The 20,081-nt window shown below is 36.7% G+C and overlaps 1 protein-coding gene across 7 annotated transcripts in view; it reads right to left on the bottom strand.

Annotated features, from left to right (window-relative positions):
- Positions 1-20,081, bottom strand: part of LRRIQ3 (leucine rich repeats and IQ motif containing 3) — a 183,446-nt gene that overhangs the window by 38,644 nt on the left and 124,721 nt on the right. For 6 of the 7 annotated variants that reach the window (XM_045292204.1, XM_045292202.1, XM_045292200.1 and 3 more), the window contains 2 exons: positions 16,699-16,818; positions 14,876-15,005 (listed from right to left, as the gene is read on the bottom strand). In XM_045292204.1, coding sequence (XP_045148139.1) covers positions 14,876-15,005; positions 16,699-16,818 — 250 coding nt within the window. The remainder of the gene's footprint in view (positions 1-14,875; positions 15,006-16,698; positions 16,819-20,081) is intronic. The other variant, XM_045292206.1, reaches the window with a different exon arrangement.

Below are 20,081 nucleotides of genomic sequence, written 5' to 3'. Positions count from 1 at the left end.
GTTAATGTAGAAGGCAAATGTTTTGAGAATGATGAGGGCAACAAATGTACAAGTGTGCTTGACACAATGGATGTATGTATGGATTGTGATAAGACTTGTACGAACCCCCAATAAAATAATTAAAAAGAAAAAGAAGATTAGCTTCAGAGAAAGAAAACACCCGGCTCCTTTCCTGGCCACAGCAATTGGGACTTATCATATCAGGGATACTCGGTGACCTTCCTGGTCTCCGACAAGATAGCCAGCAAACAAAGGGTCCCCTTACCCAGACCACTATCTTCTGAACAAAAGTCCCACCTCCCAGGGACACCCACAATCACAGCCTGTATCTGTCTTGGGATTGCAAGCAAGGAGAGGACACCTTGAAGTTTGGCAGCAACCTACTGTAAATGGGCCATCTCTTTTAAAAACAAATAATTAAAGGTCTGTAGTCTCGCTTTCACAATTTACAGGGTCAATAAGGGAACCTGGTAGATGTAACATACCCATCACACACCCCACCCACAACATCTAGTACCTATCTCCCACACCCCTCTGTGCCCAGGTCCCTGTGAACACTGGACCCCCTGCTTGTAATTGGCCTGCCCAGTGCCACCTACACTGCTCAACACAGACCAGGAGCTACTGCTAGCAACTGGAGACTGTGACTGGTCTGTGCCCAGGTCCCCTTGAGTAGCTCCCTCACCCACTAAGGCCCAGCACCATCCTGCTTGAGAGCTACCTACATCATCCTCCAAATAGTTCCAGCTGTCTAGGGTCACAGAAACCCCAGTGAGATGAAGACACAGCTGAAACTCACAGCACAGCTGCCCAGGGAGTCCTTAGAATCATCCCTAATAGCTTCTGACAGAGAAATCACAGGGCTCCTGTATTCCCGGGACAATGGTGCCAAGCTCCACCACAACTCTACGCAGACAGCAATCCACATCAACAACCACTGCAAGAGTCCAGTCATGTCATTGTGAACTACGAATAAAAGGGTGGTAATGGTATATACATCACATGTCTCTATATAATGAAAATTAGGAAAATTTGAGAAGGAAATAGTTGTAATATACACTACACTTTCACTGTGACTTTCCAGGGAAAAATGAGGGCATACGGTTGTTGTGTGGACAACCATGATCTTTCATTCTTTATTTTTCATCTGCCAAATAGATATCCAAAAACTTTGCCAGTGACTGGAAAAATATGACATAAAATATAAATTACAGTAGTAAGCAATATCTGAATTATTATGTCTGAATTTTTATTAAAATATAAGTATTAGAAAATATTTAGCATGCTTAGATAGTATTTTGAAATAAATATTAAAATGGCAGATTATTGTGAGGATTCTTTTCTTATCAAAATAAAATACCAAATTAAACTATGATAAGCAAATTGTATGAATAGCAATCATATTAACTTTTTGTCTGTTAGAATCATTGTGCATTTCATAAGTTTTAAGGGAATCTCATACAAATTTTTAAAAATGTATTGAACTATAACTAACATCATACAATTCAATAGCTCAATCATATTAAAAAAGTTATGCAATCATCTTAATGTTTAAGAATTTATTCGAAGGTATAAAAGTATGTCAGCTGTGCAAATAATTATATTGGAGCCATTACTTCCTGTGGTGAACTTAAATTTTAGAGATAGCATAACAGTTGGAATTAGGTCTAAATGATAGCTATTATGTTTCTATCTCATTTAAGATACATGGATCTGGCTTCAGAAGACACACAATTGCTTCAAATTCTAAATAATATGAGTATGTGCTCATATGTGCATTTTTAGGAATGAGAGCTCCCATATGTTTTTTACTGGGTTCTTAAATTTCATCAAACCTGGTTTACTGACATTACCGCTAACATAGGACCACTACTTAACAGAAACAGTACCTAGAAAATAGGTCCACAACGTTATTTGGCTTATTGTCTCTTCTCAGAAAAAAAAGTACGCAGTGTCCCTTGAGTAAAAATTTTTGAGCTATAGTCCATAACCCAGGATAAAGTATAGGTATCTGCTTTTTAGTCCCTCTGGATCAATGCAGCATCTCAAGGGGTAATATACCCCCCTTTTGGAAACATTGATCTAAAGGATAACCTCTGAGAGAGAACCCATATTATGAGGCACTGAATGCTCAGATCTATGTTCTAAATAGATTTGGGTCTTATAGGAACCAGATTCCTCTGAAAAATATTAACCATGAGTCCCTCATCCCTTTATCTCATAAGAACGGAAGATTAATGATCAGACCTACTGCTTTTACCAGATCCTCCATCTCCTATTAATCAACCTATATATATATTGTAAACTTTCATACCCAATATCAAACATGCATATTTTATTATATAATTATGGAATGAATATACATATAACTCATTTGGATAATATAAATAACAAAATAGTCATTACACTAAAAACATCTTTGGATTATAACTTAGAATTACTCTGTATTCAGAAGGTTAGAGTCTTTATTTTGTGGTTACTATGACTACAAAGAGAATGACTATGAAAGTGCTCAAAGGAGTGTATTATGGGAACGCTCATTATCCCTTTACTTTCATTCACTCTTTAGCTCCATCATGGGTCTGGTCTTCATGAGTTTGCTGAACTTGCTCTAGTCAAGTTCACCTCTGGCTTCTATGCTGCAAATTCAATATACTGTTATTGTCGCTTATTCCAACACCTTTCTCCCAGTATTCAGGACATTCTTTTAAAATTCAATTTTAATTTTAATCAAATGTAGTATACAGACATCATTTTAAATGACGAGCAGCATTATAAAATATGGCATGAAAAATAGGAAGCCTTGCTCTTCTACTTCTGACTCCTGTGACCCCTCCATTGAGTGCATTCATTTGAAAGTTTTAAATAGCTTTCATTTATCAGGCAATATTTTATAGCATGCACAGAGTATATTTTCTTAGTTTTTATAATATTTGCCTTTGGTAGCTGTTGCCAAGTAGCAACTCTGTATACAACAGAATGAAACACTGTCCAGTCCCGAGCTTAGAATTGTTATGTTTGAGCCCATCTTTGCAGCCTTTCTATCAATGCATCTCACTGACGGTCTTAATCGCTTTTACTGCTCATCTGCCAACCGTGATGTCTTTCTCCAAAGGTTGTATGTTTCAAGTAGGGGAGATGAAGTCTCACCACTCTCGCTTCTAAGGAGCATTCTGGCTGTCCTTCTGAGACAGATGTGTTTGTTCTTCTGGTGGCCCACAGCACTGTCAATTATTAGCTAGCACCATAATCCGAAAAATCCATTCCTCTTTGCTCTTTCTCTTTCATTGGCTTATTTCACATGCATATGAGCCAAGTAGAAATACCATGGCCTGGATCAGAGGTACCTTAGTTTTCAAAGTGACACCCTTCCACACTTCAATACAATGCTCATCAACATTTTATAGAAGCCGCCTTGTGCAGCTGATTTGTCCAATGCAATAAGTAGTTTTACTTCTTGACTACTGCTTTCATATACATTGATTGCAGATCAAAGCAAATTGAAATATAGAAGAACTGTAATCGACAATATCCATATAATTTTCCATGTTGATATTACCTATTACATTCTTCTATAAGTTATTATATACTATCCCTTTACCCTCAATATAGCTGTTCCATAAACTCGTATAGAGTTTCATGATAATTTTGGGTTTAATCAGTGTTGCTTTCATTGTTATGACAATGTAAATATTATTAACACCGGAGACACACAAAGTAGTAAGAAATGCTTCATTCTTGTAAGATTTTGTTTTCCCTCACGTTAAAAAAGCCTTAGTTTTCCATCTGCTCATTTTTCATTCATTCATCACAGAACTCTCTTGCAGAAATAAAAAGCTCCTTTGAATATGCTAAAACACATGAGGCAATCTATCACTTTTATATTTGAGGGAAACAATGCTCCTATACTCCTCAGACCTTCTGTTCTAGTCTATTTTATATTTGGGCTTCATGCAAATACTCTACTAGTGGGTTACTGGTGTGTCTGAGATATTGATAACTGTTTATATTACTAATAATTGTTTAGTAGTATAAATAATGGTTTCATGATGTTTACATAGTTCCCTCCACATATGTCTTGACTTCAAGATTTTGATGTGTGACATTTTATGTGTCTCACCAATGATCAAAGAGTGTTCTTTGTGACTTTGTGGCTATTAAATATAAAATCTCCTATTAACTTTTCAGTTGAATCATCCCAGTTTGTTGTGTCATTATTTTAATAATAGTTTATTTAATCAAATCTAATATTGGGCACATCTGAGACTGTTCACCTGCTTGCCTAATGTGTAACCTCTCCAGATGTCTTTGATTTTTCACAGCAAAGCAGCTTGATGACAAAGCAGTGCATTCCCAGAAAGCATTCAGAGGACAAGCTTCCCAAGGACCACAGCAGAAGCTTCCAGGCTCGCTCTGTCCTGGCTTCAGAAGGCACACCAAGTCATTTCTCCTGCATTCTTTTGGTTACAAATGAATCATTAAGTCCAACCTAGATACAGTGATGGGGGTTAGGTTTTACACCTTGATGAGGAATTGGCAAGTTAACATTTTAGAAAAGCACATGTGATGGAAGAGGTTATGACCACCTTTGGAAAATTCTATATGTCACAGAAAAATTATTTATTTTCTTCATGCTTTTATCATCCATCATAGTTCTTCTCACCATAATGAACCTCCTCCTCCTTCTACCTTTTCATCATCATCAGCAGCAGCAGCAGCAGCATCTTCCAAGGTGTACTTGAAAAAAATTTTAGGCTGGCAAATATGTTTTCATGCTTATGCAAAAAATATGAGAACAGAGTATTTCTACTGCTCAGTGGAAGCATTCTTCTAGAGTTTTTGAGTTTAAATAAGAACAATAGTTTTTCACATGTATTTAACAAATATAATTTTGTAGATTAATTGAATGAGAAATCATGATTTCCAAATCTACCCTAATTCAATGTTTTGAGCATTTGAATTAAATAAGTCCAAGTAATATATGAAAGTGTATAGATAAGCACTGACAAGGCCGATGAATTCAAAACAAAGAAAGTACTGTGATTAATGAGATAAACATTGTTGTTGTTGTTGTTGTTAGGTGCCTTTGCTGACTCTGACCCAGAGTGATCCTATGTACAATAAAATGAAACACTGCTCAGACCTGCATCATTCTCAAAATTATGATTGTTGAGTTCAGTGTTGCAGCCATTTTGCCAGTCTATCTCATTGAAGGATTTCCTCCTTTTCATTGCCTTTCTGCTTCACCAAACCTGCTGTCTTTTCCCCAGGAAATAGTTTGTCCTGTTAACATGTTCAAAGTCATGAGGTGAAAGCTGGCCATTCTTGCTTCGAAGGAGGATTCTGGCTGTACTTCTCTCGAGACGAATTTCTGTGTTCTTCTGGCAGTCCATGGTCCGCTCACTATCCTTTACCAGCGCTGTGAATCAAATGCAGTGATTCTTCTTCAGTCCTCCTTACTCAGGGTCCAACTTTAACATGGGAGGATGAGGGGATTAAACATACTCTGCCTTGGGTCAGTGTTACCTTGTCTTCAAAGTGACATTTTTGCTGTTTGACAGTTTAATGATGTCTCAAACTGCAAACATGCCCAATGTAATGCATCTTTTCATTTCTTGGCTGATGCTTCCATCCACCTTGATTGTGGATGTAAGCAATATGAAATCCTTGATAACGTCGATCTCTCCTTTTATCATAATGTTGTCTATTCATCCAGTTGTGAAGATTTTTAGTTTCTTTGCAATGAGCTGCCATCCATAATGAAGGCTGAAGTTCTTGGTGTTCGTTGATCAGCACTTCAGGTCCACCAGAAAGGGTCCTGGCGTTCATTCCCATTCTTGCCGATATTGCCTAGAGTTTGCTGTGATCCACACAGCCTAATGCCTTTGCATTGTTAATGAAACATAAGTAAAGATCATTCTGGCATTTTGTGCTTTGAGCCAAGAACCAGCTGACATCAGCAATGACATCGCTCAAGCCATATCCTCTTCTGATTAAGGTTTGACTCTCCTGGTAGATGTTCTGCTACAACTGCTGTGTGGTCAAAAAGGAAACTATACTTATGCTTCCCAAAGGAAACATAGTCTCTTGAAGGTAGGCTCCACTACTGTGAGAAAGGGGTACATCTCATTTAACTTTGAATGAAAGATTCGTTACCTATGTAAAATGTGATAAAGTGATTTAAAGTCATGCTAAATAGAGAAATGATGAAATTATAAAACAAAGGGTGGACCAGAATGGAAGGCCATGGTTATGTAAGGCCATAATTACTCACTTTGCCACCAGTTGCAAGCTGGTCATGAAAGAGTTCCTTTCTGGAAAAAAGGTACCTGACCTCAGCCACCATTTGAGCCTGCACAACGTGCTTCCCGGTCATACGCCCAAGCCCAGCGAACAGTGAGGCTAAGATGGAAGTCTAGCTAAATCCATCTTCACCCTCCCTGCTACCCCATTCAGTGCTGGGATTGCAGCCGCGCAAGGATGCCCGCGCTGCACAGATAGTTTCCCGTTGGCTCTGTCCTGCTCCAGTGTCTCCTTTCCTCTATTTCCTTACCTTCCTTTGTTTTGAATCCTTTCGTTCTATGCTTTATTTTCCTGATATTTATATTTTCTTCTACTACCCACCCCTCTTCTTTTTCTTTTTTCCCCCTTTTTAAATATTCTATTTTCTTTTTCACTTTGTTCTCCTCTCACTCATTTTTGTTATTGTAAATTTTCTTTCTCTTGTTTTTCCTGGGATGTCCATTCTTTTCCAGGATGTCAATAGTTGGTTATTGTCCACATAGTCAAATATATTTGAAGGTTTTAAGCCAAGATCCACATGACTTAGCAGTAATATATTTTGTTCCACATCCTTCTCTGAATCTGGTTTTAATTTCTAGCGGCTCCCTGTTTGTATGCTGCTATAATCATTGTTGTATTCTGTAATATTTTACTTGCATGTGATATCAATGCGATTGTTCAATAATTTCCACATTCAGTAGGGTGAGTTTTCTTTGGAATGGGCACAGATATGGATCTTTTCCATTTGGGTGGCCTACTCTCTGTTTCACAAAGTCCTTGGCAGAGACAATTGCTTCCAGTGCTTCATCAGTTTGTTGAAATATTTCTGTTGGTATTCTGTGAATTCCTGCAGCCTTGTTTTCCATTAATGCTTTCAGTGCACCTTGGCCTTTCCCCTTTAATACTCTTTGTTCTTGGTCACCTCTTAGATGATTGAATGTTGAGTAATTTTTTATGCCAAAGTGTCGTAGTATATTCTTTAATGTTTTCTGCATCAGTCAATACTTTGTCCATAATCTTTCAATATTCCATTTCAGGGCTTAATTATGCCCTCAGTTCTACAGGCTTGATATATGCTGAGCATGCTCTACTTTTTTGGTTTTCCATCTCTAGGGTTTCTACATTCCATCACAATACTTCAACTTCTCTGGGCCCATTGAAATTATTTTGCCCAGTGTTTTTCATTCATCATTTATTCCACTTGCTTTAGCTACTCTACTATCAAGAGTAAGTTTCAGAGTGTCTTCCTACATCCACTTTGATCTATTCATTCTATCCTGCCATTTTCATGGCCTTTTGCTTTCATCGTGTATGATTTTCCTGATGTCGTCCCACAACTTCTCAGGTATCCTATTTTTAGTGTTCAATGAGCAACTGTATTCTCAAAATTTAGAAAAGATATCCTCAAGGTTAGATTTGGCTCTCACGGATTTTCTTTAATTCCCTTTAACTACAACTCGAACTTACATACAAACAATTGATGGTGTGTTTTACAATCAGTCCCTGGCCTCATTTTGGCTGGTAATATTGAGGCTCACATTCATCTTTTCCAATAGACTTTGTTAATTTGTTTCCTAAGGATTTCATCTGACAAAGTCTCGATGTATACTCATCATTGATGTAGTTCAAAAAAGGATTTGCAATGAAGAATGCGTTAATCTTGAAAAATTCCATCTACTATATCCACATCCATTTCTATCACCAAGATTTTTCAAGTCCTGTTCTACCCTCTTTGTTCCAACTATCACATTGCAGTCACCAATAATTACCAATTTATCTTGAGTTTATTTCTTTGATTTTTAGCAGACTTGAGAAATTAGTAGAATTCTTCAATTTATTCATCACTAGTTTGTTTTATGGGTAAATTGAAAAAACAGCTATATGAATTGGATTTCCTTGTGAGAGTATAGACATTGACCCATCACAGACAGCATTGTACTTCAAGCTCAATCCCTTTGTGTCAATGAATGAAATGCCATTACGCTTGAATTTGTCATTGCAAGGAAAGTGAACCATATTGCCGCTTTAAAATGGACAATACCAATCCATTTCAGCTCATTGATGCCTAGGATATCAATCTTTATGCCTTGCATGAAATCTCTTATAATTTAAAGGTTTCCTAGATTCACATTTAATATAGCGCACATTCTGGTTCTGAGTAAATCTCTGCAGTTGCTTCTTCTCATTATGAGTTGGGCCCCATCGACAAACGAAAAGTCCTAAAAGCTATAATCCACCCAGGCTGACTCTCCTTTAACAAGGCAGCTCTTCCTCAGTTGTGTTTTGAGTGGTTTCTGACCGGATGGGTTCTTGCCCAGCACTGGACCCGGGTTCTGCTTCTATTCATGAGGTTTTCAATGGCTAATTCTGAATCTCTGCTAAAAGCTGTTCACCTGGGGTGACCTAGCTGGTATTTGAAATGCTGGTGACATCATTTCCAGTACCAGAGCAACATGTAAGTCACCAAAGTACAACAAACTGATAGACAATCTATGGTGTTCACTCTATAGAGAACCTTAAATATTCAAAGACCAGTAGTACAGTGACATCCAAATATGTATAAAATTTATCATTATTGCAAAAGACATGATATAATTACACTAGTATTTGAAAATCCTTCGTAGTATCACAAGAGATTTCAACATTATAAATTTCCATTTTTAAAATTTAAAATTTGTTTAACGAATTATTTCATACTAGATTTAAACTTTAAGGAGGCGCATTTAGTAATGTTAAGAGCAAATAAAATATTGTTATCAAATGCAGAAATAAAAGAAATATCAGGGAAGGAAAAAATGAGGAGCTGATATCAAGGGCTCAAGTAGAAAGCAAATGTTTTGAGAATGATGATGCCAACATATGTGCAAATGTGCTTGACACATGGATGGATGGATTTTGATAAGAGTTGTATGAGCCCCCAATAAAATGATACTGGAGTCCCTTCTGAAGGGAGTCATGTCAATTCTGTCAGTAAATAAACCAGAGAGGCAGCCTGCCTTTGAATAAATACTTAACATTAAAAAAAAACAACCATGATTTTTTTAAAAAAGAAAAGATAAACATCTTTTCATCTTTGCAAACAATATATGTTAAGACATTTCACACTAATTGTGATAACAAAAAGAAAACAATATTAAGAATTCTTGATCAGAAGTATTAAGTAGTTATACTAATTATAAAATGTGATAGAATAATATTTCCAGAAAGAGACTAAAATATATTATTGAAATAGTATAATTTTTATTGTAAAACTTCATACATATATGTATCTCCACAATAAAATTTTTACTATAACTATATAAATATAAAAACTGTACTTTATAGCAAAGCCTTGTGTAGATGACCTTGCAGCATTGCCCAACTTACCTCAATGTGATACAAAATTTAAAAAATTTCTTTATGTGATAAAACTTTAGAAAAAGCAGAACTCTATAGGTTTGCAGAATGGCTATCTGTCTTGTTCATTAGTATAATCCCAGTGCACATAGGTAATAAGTATTTGCTAAATAAACTCATGGATCAACTAAATACATTAAATATGTAAGGTGAACGGCCATTTTACTGAATCCTTGCTGACACTACAGCAATCTGAAACAAGACACAACCCACTCAGTGATCTCAGAAATGCTCGTCTTTGAATTGTGGAGAAATCAGTAAGTACGCCAGAAAGCGTTTGTAACTAACACTAACAGAAAAGTGTTACTTAGAATTGATGATGAAGTTGGGGAGAAAGAGGCTGCAAAAGCCCCTGGAACCTTGTATTTTAGCTTAATGCCTTCAGTTTAGCCTGGATGTCTTCCTTCAGGGCCATTGATTCTTGATCATAAGTTATTCTCCTCAAATTGTTGAGTGTAGACTAGTTATGTGTGATGCAGTGACTTGATGTATTCCTCCCACCTTTGGCTGCTTCCTGCATTGTTAGATGTGTTGTGCATATTATTGCTAGGTCTCATCCAGTCATTTCTGATGTGCACCTACCCTCTGGACAAAATTACAAAGTACTCCCCATCCTGCGCCATCCCCACAGCTATTCCTATGCTTGGGCCCATAGTTTCAGCTGCTATGTCAATCAATTTTGTGGAAGGCCTTCCTCTTTTTCATCGCCCTTCTATTTGACCAAACACGATGTCTGAGTTAGTTAATTGTGCCAGCCTGGCCGATAATCACATGTGGGTCTGGTTGAAAGGCGGAGGGATAAATGGGTGGTGAAGCCTCGCCTTTCTAGTTCTCAGGTCCCTTGCTTTGTGATGGTCGCACCAGGATGCAACTGCCTTAGCAGCTTCCTGCTTCAGGTTGCAAGATTGACATCCTACAAGACATCCCCAAGGAGAAGCCGCATGGACCTATCCCGATGCAGCCCTGGGTGCAGGAGCAGCCTTATGGAGACCCCTGCTAGTGCTGAGATGCTTACACGTTCACTGACTCAGCGTTCCTCCTGCAGTCGGCATCATTGCCTCTGTTTTGTGAGGTGAAGGACTTTGTGGACTGGTGTTGGGTATGGGTTAATGTTGGACTTGTGGGCTTGGGCAGCATTGGGTTGGGATGTTTTTGTGATGCACATTTTCTTTGCATAAAACTCTCTCTTATATGTGAGTTGCTGTGGATTTGTTTCTCCAAAGTACCCAGACTAATACAATGTCCTTCTCCAGGGACAGGTTTCTCCTGACAACAGGTTCACAGTATGTAAGAGGAAGTGTCGCTATCCTTGCTTCTAAGGAGCAATCAAACTGTATGTCTTCTTTTTGGCCTTTTGGTCAGTCCATGGTACTTTCAATATTCTTTGCCACCACCACAATTCAAATGCATCAATTTTTCCGTGGTTTTCCTTATTCAATGTCCAACTTTCACAGACATATGAGGCAATCGAAAATACCTAGACTTGAGCCAGGCATCCCTGAACCTTCATGGTAACATCCTTGCTTTTCAATACTCCAAAAAGCTCTTGGGCACCATATTTACCTAAGAAAATGTGTTTTTTGATCTCTGGACTGATACCTCCTTGAGCATTGATTGGGCTCCAAGCGAGAAGACATCCTTGATGAAGTCAACCATTTCTCATGCTGTTTTCTGTGAGTGTGGTTATGAGGATTGGGTCTTCTTTACACTCAGTTGTAACCCATACTGAAGGCTGCCAATGCCATATAGTCATTAGCAAGTGCTTGCAGGTCCTTCACACTGTCAGCAAGTAAGGACCGTGTTATACAGAAAGAGAGCAATATAAAAGATAACTCAAAATTACAAGAAAAACCATGTTTACTGGTTAGATAAAGACTAATAGGGCCCTCAATACTGGCCTTTCGTCACCTTCCAGTCTGATATTGAATTTACTGCAGGGGTAGAATAATCAAACATTTAAGATAAAAGGGGAAACATTTATCAAAGGACAAGAATCAGAGGGATAGGAAAGGAGAAGGAATGGAACCAGGAAATACAGGAAGAAAGTGAGATAAGTGATGGTTCATTAAGGGGGTTGTAATCAATTACTTGGGAAAAATGTGCATTAATTGCTGAATATAAAACTTATGATCTACACTGCTAATCTTCAACTAATTCACACTGTTTTTTAAAGGAGAGAGAAAGATGTATTCTCAGATTCAAAATGAAAAAGACAGGCCAGGACGGAACAGGCTCAGAGCTAAATAAGGATTAAAACAGCAAGATGAAGAAGAATATCTTATACAAACAAGCAAGCAAGCAGACAAACAAACAAAAACAACATCAGGATCTGTTCTGGGGTTTGGATGGTTTGAATGGAATGAAATATATTCAAACATATTGTTTAAAATATATTTAAAAACAAGCATATTCTTACTATAAGCATTCTTAACTCAGCTGTGAGAAGGGTTTCCATAGTCGTAGTAATTCAAAATTATGCTCAGCAAATATCAAACTGAAAAATCTGACGTGAAAAGAGTGCCCATAGACTGGACAACATTTTTTTTTTTACCAATGCCACATCAGACAAAGGGCTAATTACCAAAATATACAGAGCTCTACAGCAGCTCAAAAAGAAAACAACAGGAGACTAAATTAAGAAATGGGAAAAAGACACTGAGTTAGTTAATTTTGCCAACCTGGCCAATAATCACATGTGGGGCTAATTGAAAGGCGGAGGAATAAATGGGTGGTGAGCCTCGCCTTTCTAGTTCTCCGGTCTCTTGCTTTGTGATGGTCGCACCAGGGTGAAGCAGTTCCCTGCTTCAGCTTGCAAGATTGACTTCCTACAAGACATCCCCAAGGAGAAGCCGCATGGACCTATCCCAATGCAGCCCTGGGTGCTGGAGCAGCCGTGTGGAGACCCCTGCTAGTGCTGAGATGCTTATTCATTCACTGACTCAGCTTTCCTCCTGCAGTAGGCATCATTGCCTCTGTTTTGTGAGGTGGAGGACTTTGTGGACTGGTGTTGGGTTAATGGATTAATGTTGGATTTGTGGGCTTGGGCAGCATTGGGTTGGGATGTTTTCATGTTGCACACTTTCTTTACATAAAACTCTCTTATACATGAGTTGCTATGGATTTGTTTCTCTAAAGTACCTAGACTAATACAGACATGAACAGGCAGTTCACTAAAAATGAAGTACAAATGCCTAACAAACACCTGAAAAAATGCTCAGAATCACTAGCCATGAGGGAGATGCAAATTAAAACCACAATGTGATACCACTTTACCCTGACAATGCCAACCCAAATCAAAATTGAAACTCCAAAATAGAAAACAACAAATCTGGAGAGGATGTGGAAAGATTGGAATCCATATATGCTGTTGGTGGATTTATAAATATATACAGCCACTATACAAAATGATATGGCAATACTTAAAACAACTGGAAATTGAAATCCTGTATGATGTATAGATGCCACTATCAGGCATTTACCCTAAAGAAATAAGAGGCACAACCTGAATAGATGTGTGCTCTCTGATGTTCATAGCAGCATTGTTTACAAACGCAAGAAACTGGAAGGAGCCCAAATGTCCAACAGTGGAAGGATGTATAAAGAGACTATGGTACGTAGACACAGAGGAATACTATGCATCCCTAAAAATCTGGAAACCATGATGCTGAGTGAAATAAGTCAATCACAAAAGGACACGTATGAGTGCTCTACCATAAGGAGAAAAACCAATTAAACAAGTCTTAGGGGCCAATTCCTGGACAAAAGGGGCCATGAACCATACACCACCTCCCTTTGACGCACCTCACAAGAGCCACCTTTTGAATTGTGGCCATGTTATCAGAAGAGACAAGTCGCTCAGGAAAAACACCAAGCTTGGTGAAGGAGAAGAGCCGCAGAAGAAGAGAAAGACCCTCAACAAGATGGACCGACTGAGTCGCTCCAACCTTGGGTGTGAACAACCGTAACCGTGAGGACAGCACAGGACCAGGCGGGTTCTCCAGTGTTGGACAGAGTGTTGTCATGACTCGGAACTGCCATCAAGGCACCTAACAGTCATGGCACTTATTAAAATATCAGATATTAGTTACACGCCAAATAGTGGAATAATTCTAATGGAAGAATAAAGGAGGGCATGTGTGTTCAGAGAGTTTATAAGATAACTGAATCTTTGACTTTCATATTGAAATTGGTAGCAAATATATAAAAAAATTTAAAGCTACTGAGACAGAATTAGCAAGTCACTTAGTGATCTGAGTGAATAACAGAAATGGCAGTTAAGGTCATTGAATTAAATTATCCTTCGTAGCAAGAATTTTACCTTTTACCTTATGTAGTGGGTAAATACGGAGCATAGAATTACTATATTTATATATATATTTATTTAAATTTCATTTTAGCTCATAGAAGCTGAGTGTCATTATTTGGCTAGATATAAGATTATATCAAAAGACTCAGAGTTTATGAAGTATGTGAAAGTGATATGTTGCTAACGATATTATAAAGCCAATAAAATGATAATATGACATAGTTAGGCCAGATTATGGGCAAACAAAAGAAAATCAGGATAACAAGAACACTCTGGGTTTTAAAAGGAAGATTTGTATATTTAAATATATGAAAATTAAGGGAAATCCTTGAGAAAATTGATGCTTTCAAATGATTTTACAGAAATTACTATGATGAATTGAACTTGCAAGTAGGAATAAAGGCCATTTGATCAAAACAAATTTAATCAGAAAACAATCTACAAAAATAAAAGAAAAAGTGTATAGTTGACAACCAAATATTTATGAATAATAAAATGCATTTTAGATGATTAAAATAACCTTTGTTGAAATACTAGAAGAAAAATGTCATAATTCCATGAGATGGACATTTTATGATAGTTGAATGATATCCTGACTGTGCCGACTTAGCTATTTTGTAAAAAAGCTATCAGCTCAGTATAGTTTTTACTAACATCTATTTCCCCTTAATTCTCAAGTTCTACCAAATATTAGGTTCGTGAGACCCATGAATCAACCCTATAAATTTATATATTTAAAACATTGGATGAGATATTGCCATTTATCTAAATTCTCAGAATAGATTTCGTATGCTGATATCGATACTCCAAATTCACTTATCCAGTTTCTAGTATCTTTACCCTTAACCAAAAATTTTAATTGCATATAAGTTAAAAAGTCATATTACTAACCTTTTGGAATCAGGTATCTTGTTTTTATTGATTTTATGCCAATACCTCTTGTTTTTGATTCAGGTAAAATAGAGGAGATATATTTTCTGTGCTCTTTATAACATCTAAATGCAATTGGAGAATATATATTCTGTGAAAACAAATACAAAAACAATGACAATGTTGCTATATCATAAATTTTAGAGTTTTCAAAGGGTTTTCATAAGCTTTATTCACTATCATGACTGACTTTCTTTAAAAAATGTCAATAGACTCTATGAGGTAGAAAAAATTAACACATTTTAAAAATAACTCTATTGTACTTGATTTTGATAAATCATCATGCATTAGCATTTAATTCCTGGTCTTAACAATGTTCTAAGGCAGACTGAGGGGAAGGATGACTTGCAAAGTGGTTGTCATGACAAAAGTAACTATGAGGAAAGGAGTAACAATAAAAAACAGAATTATAAGAGTATTGCTCAGAAAGTCTAAAATGAAGGCTATACGAAAGATATAAGAAATGAGCAACAACATGATTTCATGCAAAATGACAGTAACCCAGGAAGAAAGTGAGAGAGAACTGGAAGTAAAATGATCACAACCTTTAGAAAACACAAGTGGGTCAGCTCTACCTGGGAGAAACAAACAACAAACAAACAAACAAGTAGAATATTGAAGGGAAGCTTCTTCGTCACTGGAGGCACTGTCAGAAGTAACATGTAATGTTTATGAACTTGTTTGGGAATGGTATTGAAATACTGTGTCCTCTCACTTTCTCTTCACAGTAAATTCCTTCAATGCAAGGTAAATGAGGCTTTGGGTTTTGTAGTTCCAAAACAGCCCTTTTTGTCTCTGTATCAACTACAAAGAAGAGTAAAACTGTTCTAGGCTGTAGAACACTGCATATGTGTTCAGATATAGACATACAGATATATAGATTCACATGCACAAAAGCACGTAAGAGAACTTTAAAAGTTCATGGAAAAATTCCATTATCTTTTGATTTCATTTTCCCACAAACTTTTTGAAGTATTTGAAACTTTTCACATAGATTGTTCTATCTATAATTCAACCTCTATGAGAGAGATTCCTATTTCATGTGCTATTCACTTTTCAGTGGATCCCAGGTTGGACTTCTAGTCCCAAGTCAGCAGTTCGAAACTACTGGCCACTCCACTGGAGAAAGACTGAGCTTTCTACTCTCACAACGAGTCAGTCTTGGAAACCCACAGGATCAGGTCTACCCTGCCCTGTGGGATCCCCGTAAGTCAGAATTGACCCGATGATAGTGACTTTAGTTTGGTTATTCACTTTTCAACTCACTATCCCAACAGAGTTCTTTGAAATTTCTCTACCAGTAGCGATCTGCCAAGGCTTCAATTCAAAATGTTGATTTACACATCTTATTTTGATCTTTCTAGAACATTTTATCCATTGTTCCTCTTAGCTTGAAATTCCTCCTTCCTTGATACCACTTTCTCTCCGTTCCTTTTCAATCAGCTCTCTCTGTTTCTCCATGTTTGATTTGCATCTTCCTTTGCCTATCTTTTGAAGTTGGTGTGCTCCAGTGCTCTAGACTTATACACAGCACTCTCACCGTAGCTTTCGCTACTGTAGTTCAGTGGTGCTCAAGATAAAATATGATTCGTTTATGCATATGTATTGTATACAAATCAAAACAGAAGTAAGCATCTTAAACCTGTCAAAGTTATAATATGTTCTAACATTCTATAGAAAAAGTCTGAAAGTATTCCACTCAGAGAGGATACATCATTAGGACCCTACGCTCCTTTGACTTTTCTTTATCTTATCGATCCTAATACATGTTGCAGTTTTCTTACCAAGTTAGCTGCAAGGGAGAGCTCCGACAGCAGGTCTGCATTCCATGCAGAAGGGTAGAGAAAGGAGGGGAATGACAACTGGGCATATGCCCTGGGCCTGAAGGAGCATTCGCTGGAAAACTTCAAATAACATTGGTTTAAAGTCATTGCTCACTCTTAGTTGCAAAGGGGAAGAAAATAAGCGCATATCAGATATTGTTATGAAGAAATAACAGACAGAAAAACAATCATTTTTGTCACAGGGAAAGCTGTATCCTTGGGAGGGACATCTATCTGTAGTTTGAAAAATATTCTTCTGTGAGAAGCACGGATCTAAATTTGGAAGGCCTATAATTACACGTCTTCAAATGTATCTACTTTGTGAAGTGATTTTGCTTATTTGTTTGTGAAATAGTTGTATGATACTTATAAAGTGCCATTGTTTGTAAGCTCTTTTCAGATCTTAAATTATTGAATATTCGTAACAACTATGAACTTTGTGTCTCCATCCTAAAAATCTCACAGACAACTCATAATCAAGAGAATTGAAGCCATGTCTTTCTTTCAAATGTATTCATAACATCTACCTGGATACTTGAAAACATGCTCTTTCCTATATCTATAATTTTCTATTAAAATTCCTATACCATGTTATGCTTCTATTTAATTGAATATAGTAAGCTTCTATCTCATAAGGTTTGCTTGTGCCTTTACTTAGTGACTCATTCAGCAAAGCTCTATCAGTGCTCATAGAGACCCGACCACGTAAGGCTTTGTGGGAGCCGACAGCGCTAGCTGCCTCTGGAAAACCAGTGGTTGAGCTTGAACTGCCAAACTTGCAGCTAGCAGATCAAGCCTTCATTCACCGGGCCACCAGGCCTCATGCTTGTTACATGCATCAGGTGTTCCCTGCTTTCAGAATGAATCTCAGATTTTTATTTCTTTTTCTTTTTCTCTTCCCTAAATGATCTTTTACTCGGCAAGACTTACACAGGACAATTGTTACAGTCCTAACATGACAAAAACAGTCCAATATTTGGAAGGAAAATACATAAATGGTTCCTTTTTTTTTTTTAATGGTTCCTTTTGAATTCACATTGTCCCTTTATGATTAGGATTTTTTCTTCAGTTTGCTAAGAGTAATTATATTATAACAAAATAATATGAAAACATTTTCAAAATGTGGCATGATTTGATGTAAATTTGCTTCTATTTTCAAGTGAGCCCAATTATTACTATTAAGCAACATAGGACAAACCTGATATAGACCATTCGTTTGCAACAATCAATTCCAAATGCTTCTCAAGTCAAATTGCTCTAACAGCCCACTTCAGGCTCTACTATCATTCTTGCATCTTACTACTTCTATGAATTTTGTGCTGTGTTGGTAACATCTGTTTCTGTCTTCTCCCTAACTCATCAGGATATTTAACAATATTAACAATCACCTAAATTTTTTTCATTTCAACTACAGAAATAGAGCTTTTAATTATTCTATATCCCATACCCTTCTCCTTTAGTTAAAAAAATAATAAAGTCATTATATAACAGTGTGCTCAATTATTTCATTTCCACTAATACCTATTCCTTCACTTGATTCTAAAAGAACACGGAGAAAATTCTGATACAACCTTCATTTTATAAAAGTGAATTTATAGAATCGTAACATACAAAAACCAGAAATTAAGTATCTAGCTGGGTAATTCTTTTTACAGTTTTATTTTCTTCAGTTTCCCTACTTTTTTTCCCCATATAGCCAAGTATTGCTGTCCATGTTTGAAATAATGTTCCTTTCCTTAGCTAACATGAAAGGAGGATCCATGACCGAGAGTGCACACCAGACTGTGGCAGAAACATACAGGCAAATGATCAGAAAGCCTGAACGTTAAATCTACCAACCTCACACAGCTACTGAGGTGAGAAAATCAATGTTTACATTATAGTTAATCATGTCAGAGAAAGAAGGGATATGTTCACTTATTGGTTAACCTCTGAAGTCATGGCTAAGAGAGAATTATCAGAGGACTGTGGATAATCGAATAGACATATCTTAATTTATCTTCAATAATGTAATGCTAATTTTAATCATTAGAGTTCCTTGAACCTAAAACTTGTCCTCAACAATTTTAGAAAATATTTTAAGCTTGTTTGGTAGCACTTAGAAAAAGAACAATCATAGATTAGTAACATAAATTGGCAATAAAGTACTATAAAATATTATCTCACTTTTAATAGAGACAAATTAATTCATGTTCAAAATTACTCCACCTGATAAACCTGAACTTCAGAAATATATTTGATAACGTTTTAAATTTTTGTCAAAAGATAATCGATAATATGAGAATCATTATGCAGAATAACCACCAGAGACAGGAGGGTTAATAAAATCTAATATAATGCATGGATCAATTCACAGTCTTATCCTGATCAAAATTTATGTTAATTATTTGAATTAAAATATGAAGAGAATTCTTACTAAATTTTAAGACAAAGTGGAAGAAAGAACAAACATTAGATAGAAATTGACAACATTGTCAATCGATGGGAACAATGGATGTGATTAAACAGATGGTGTTGAATAAGCATAAATATTACAGTTAGAAAAATTCATCTAATCACAGACATAAATAATAAGAATGAAAACCACAAGTGATCATAGATTTTAATGGTTTAGCTAGAAACGAATTAATTAGGACAATATTGTATGATCTATTGTACATTGGACTAAGCACCTCATTTAGAATGAGGCCAGGGGCGGCCTTCCTATATTCTTTACCTAGCAGAGACACAGCTGAAGTACCGCTGCAAGCACAGATAAGTGGGACTATGCAGCAGACTAACCTGGATTATTTTGAAAGTAAATGCTATATGAACAGGCCATGCTAATTCTAGATTTGGGAAAGAGCTAAGAAAGAGAGATTTCAGATCCTTAGATCCAACTTCATCCCCCTCATCTCAGAAAATGAGACCATGCTGTTGATCAAAGTAGAAAAGTTAACCATTTGTTCTTTCTTTAACTCTTACTCTGAAACCAAAACTAAATGAGTTGCAGCTGTTGAGTAAATCCAATAGGCTCCCTGGGGAGAGGCAACCATCTGTGGTTGGGTTTGGACCACCAACCAGTTGGTTAGTAGTTAAGAACTTAACCTTTTATGCCACTGAACATCAGTTAATTTTGTTAAAATGACTTCCAATTATATTTAAAATCTGTCCAACTGTGTCCATTATCACTGCCATAATTCTAATAGAGACTATAACTCTTTCTTTCCAGATAACTAAAAATAACACCCTGATTGGTTTTTGTCTTCACTTTACATTTATCAAAAGTATATCTAATCATGTGTGTTTTTAGCTTTAATCTCGAATTATGTCCATTGTGATCATATATGGACAACAAAAAATAT

The sequence above is a fragment of the Echinops telfairi genome, unplaced genomic scaffold (genome assembly GCF_000313985.2).
Source record: "Echinops telfairi isolate 266 unplaced genomic scaffold, ASM31398v2 ScPeMD7_443;HRSCAF=831, whole genome shotgun sequence".
Classification (NCBI taxonomy): Eukaryota; Metazoa; Chordata; class Mammalia; order Afrosoricida; family Tenrecidae; genus Echinops; species Echinops telfairi.
The sequence above is the reverse complement of the archived record's forward strand: the minus strand, read 5'-3'. Positions and strand labels throughout refer to the sequence as shown.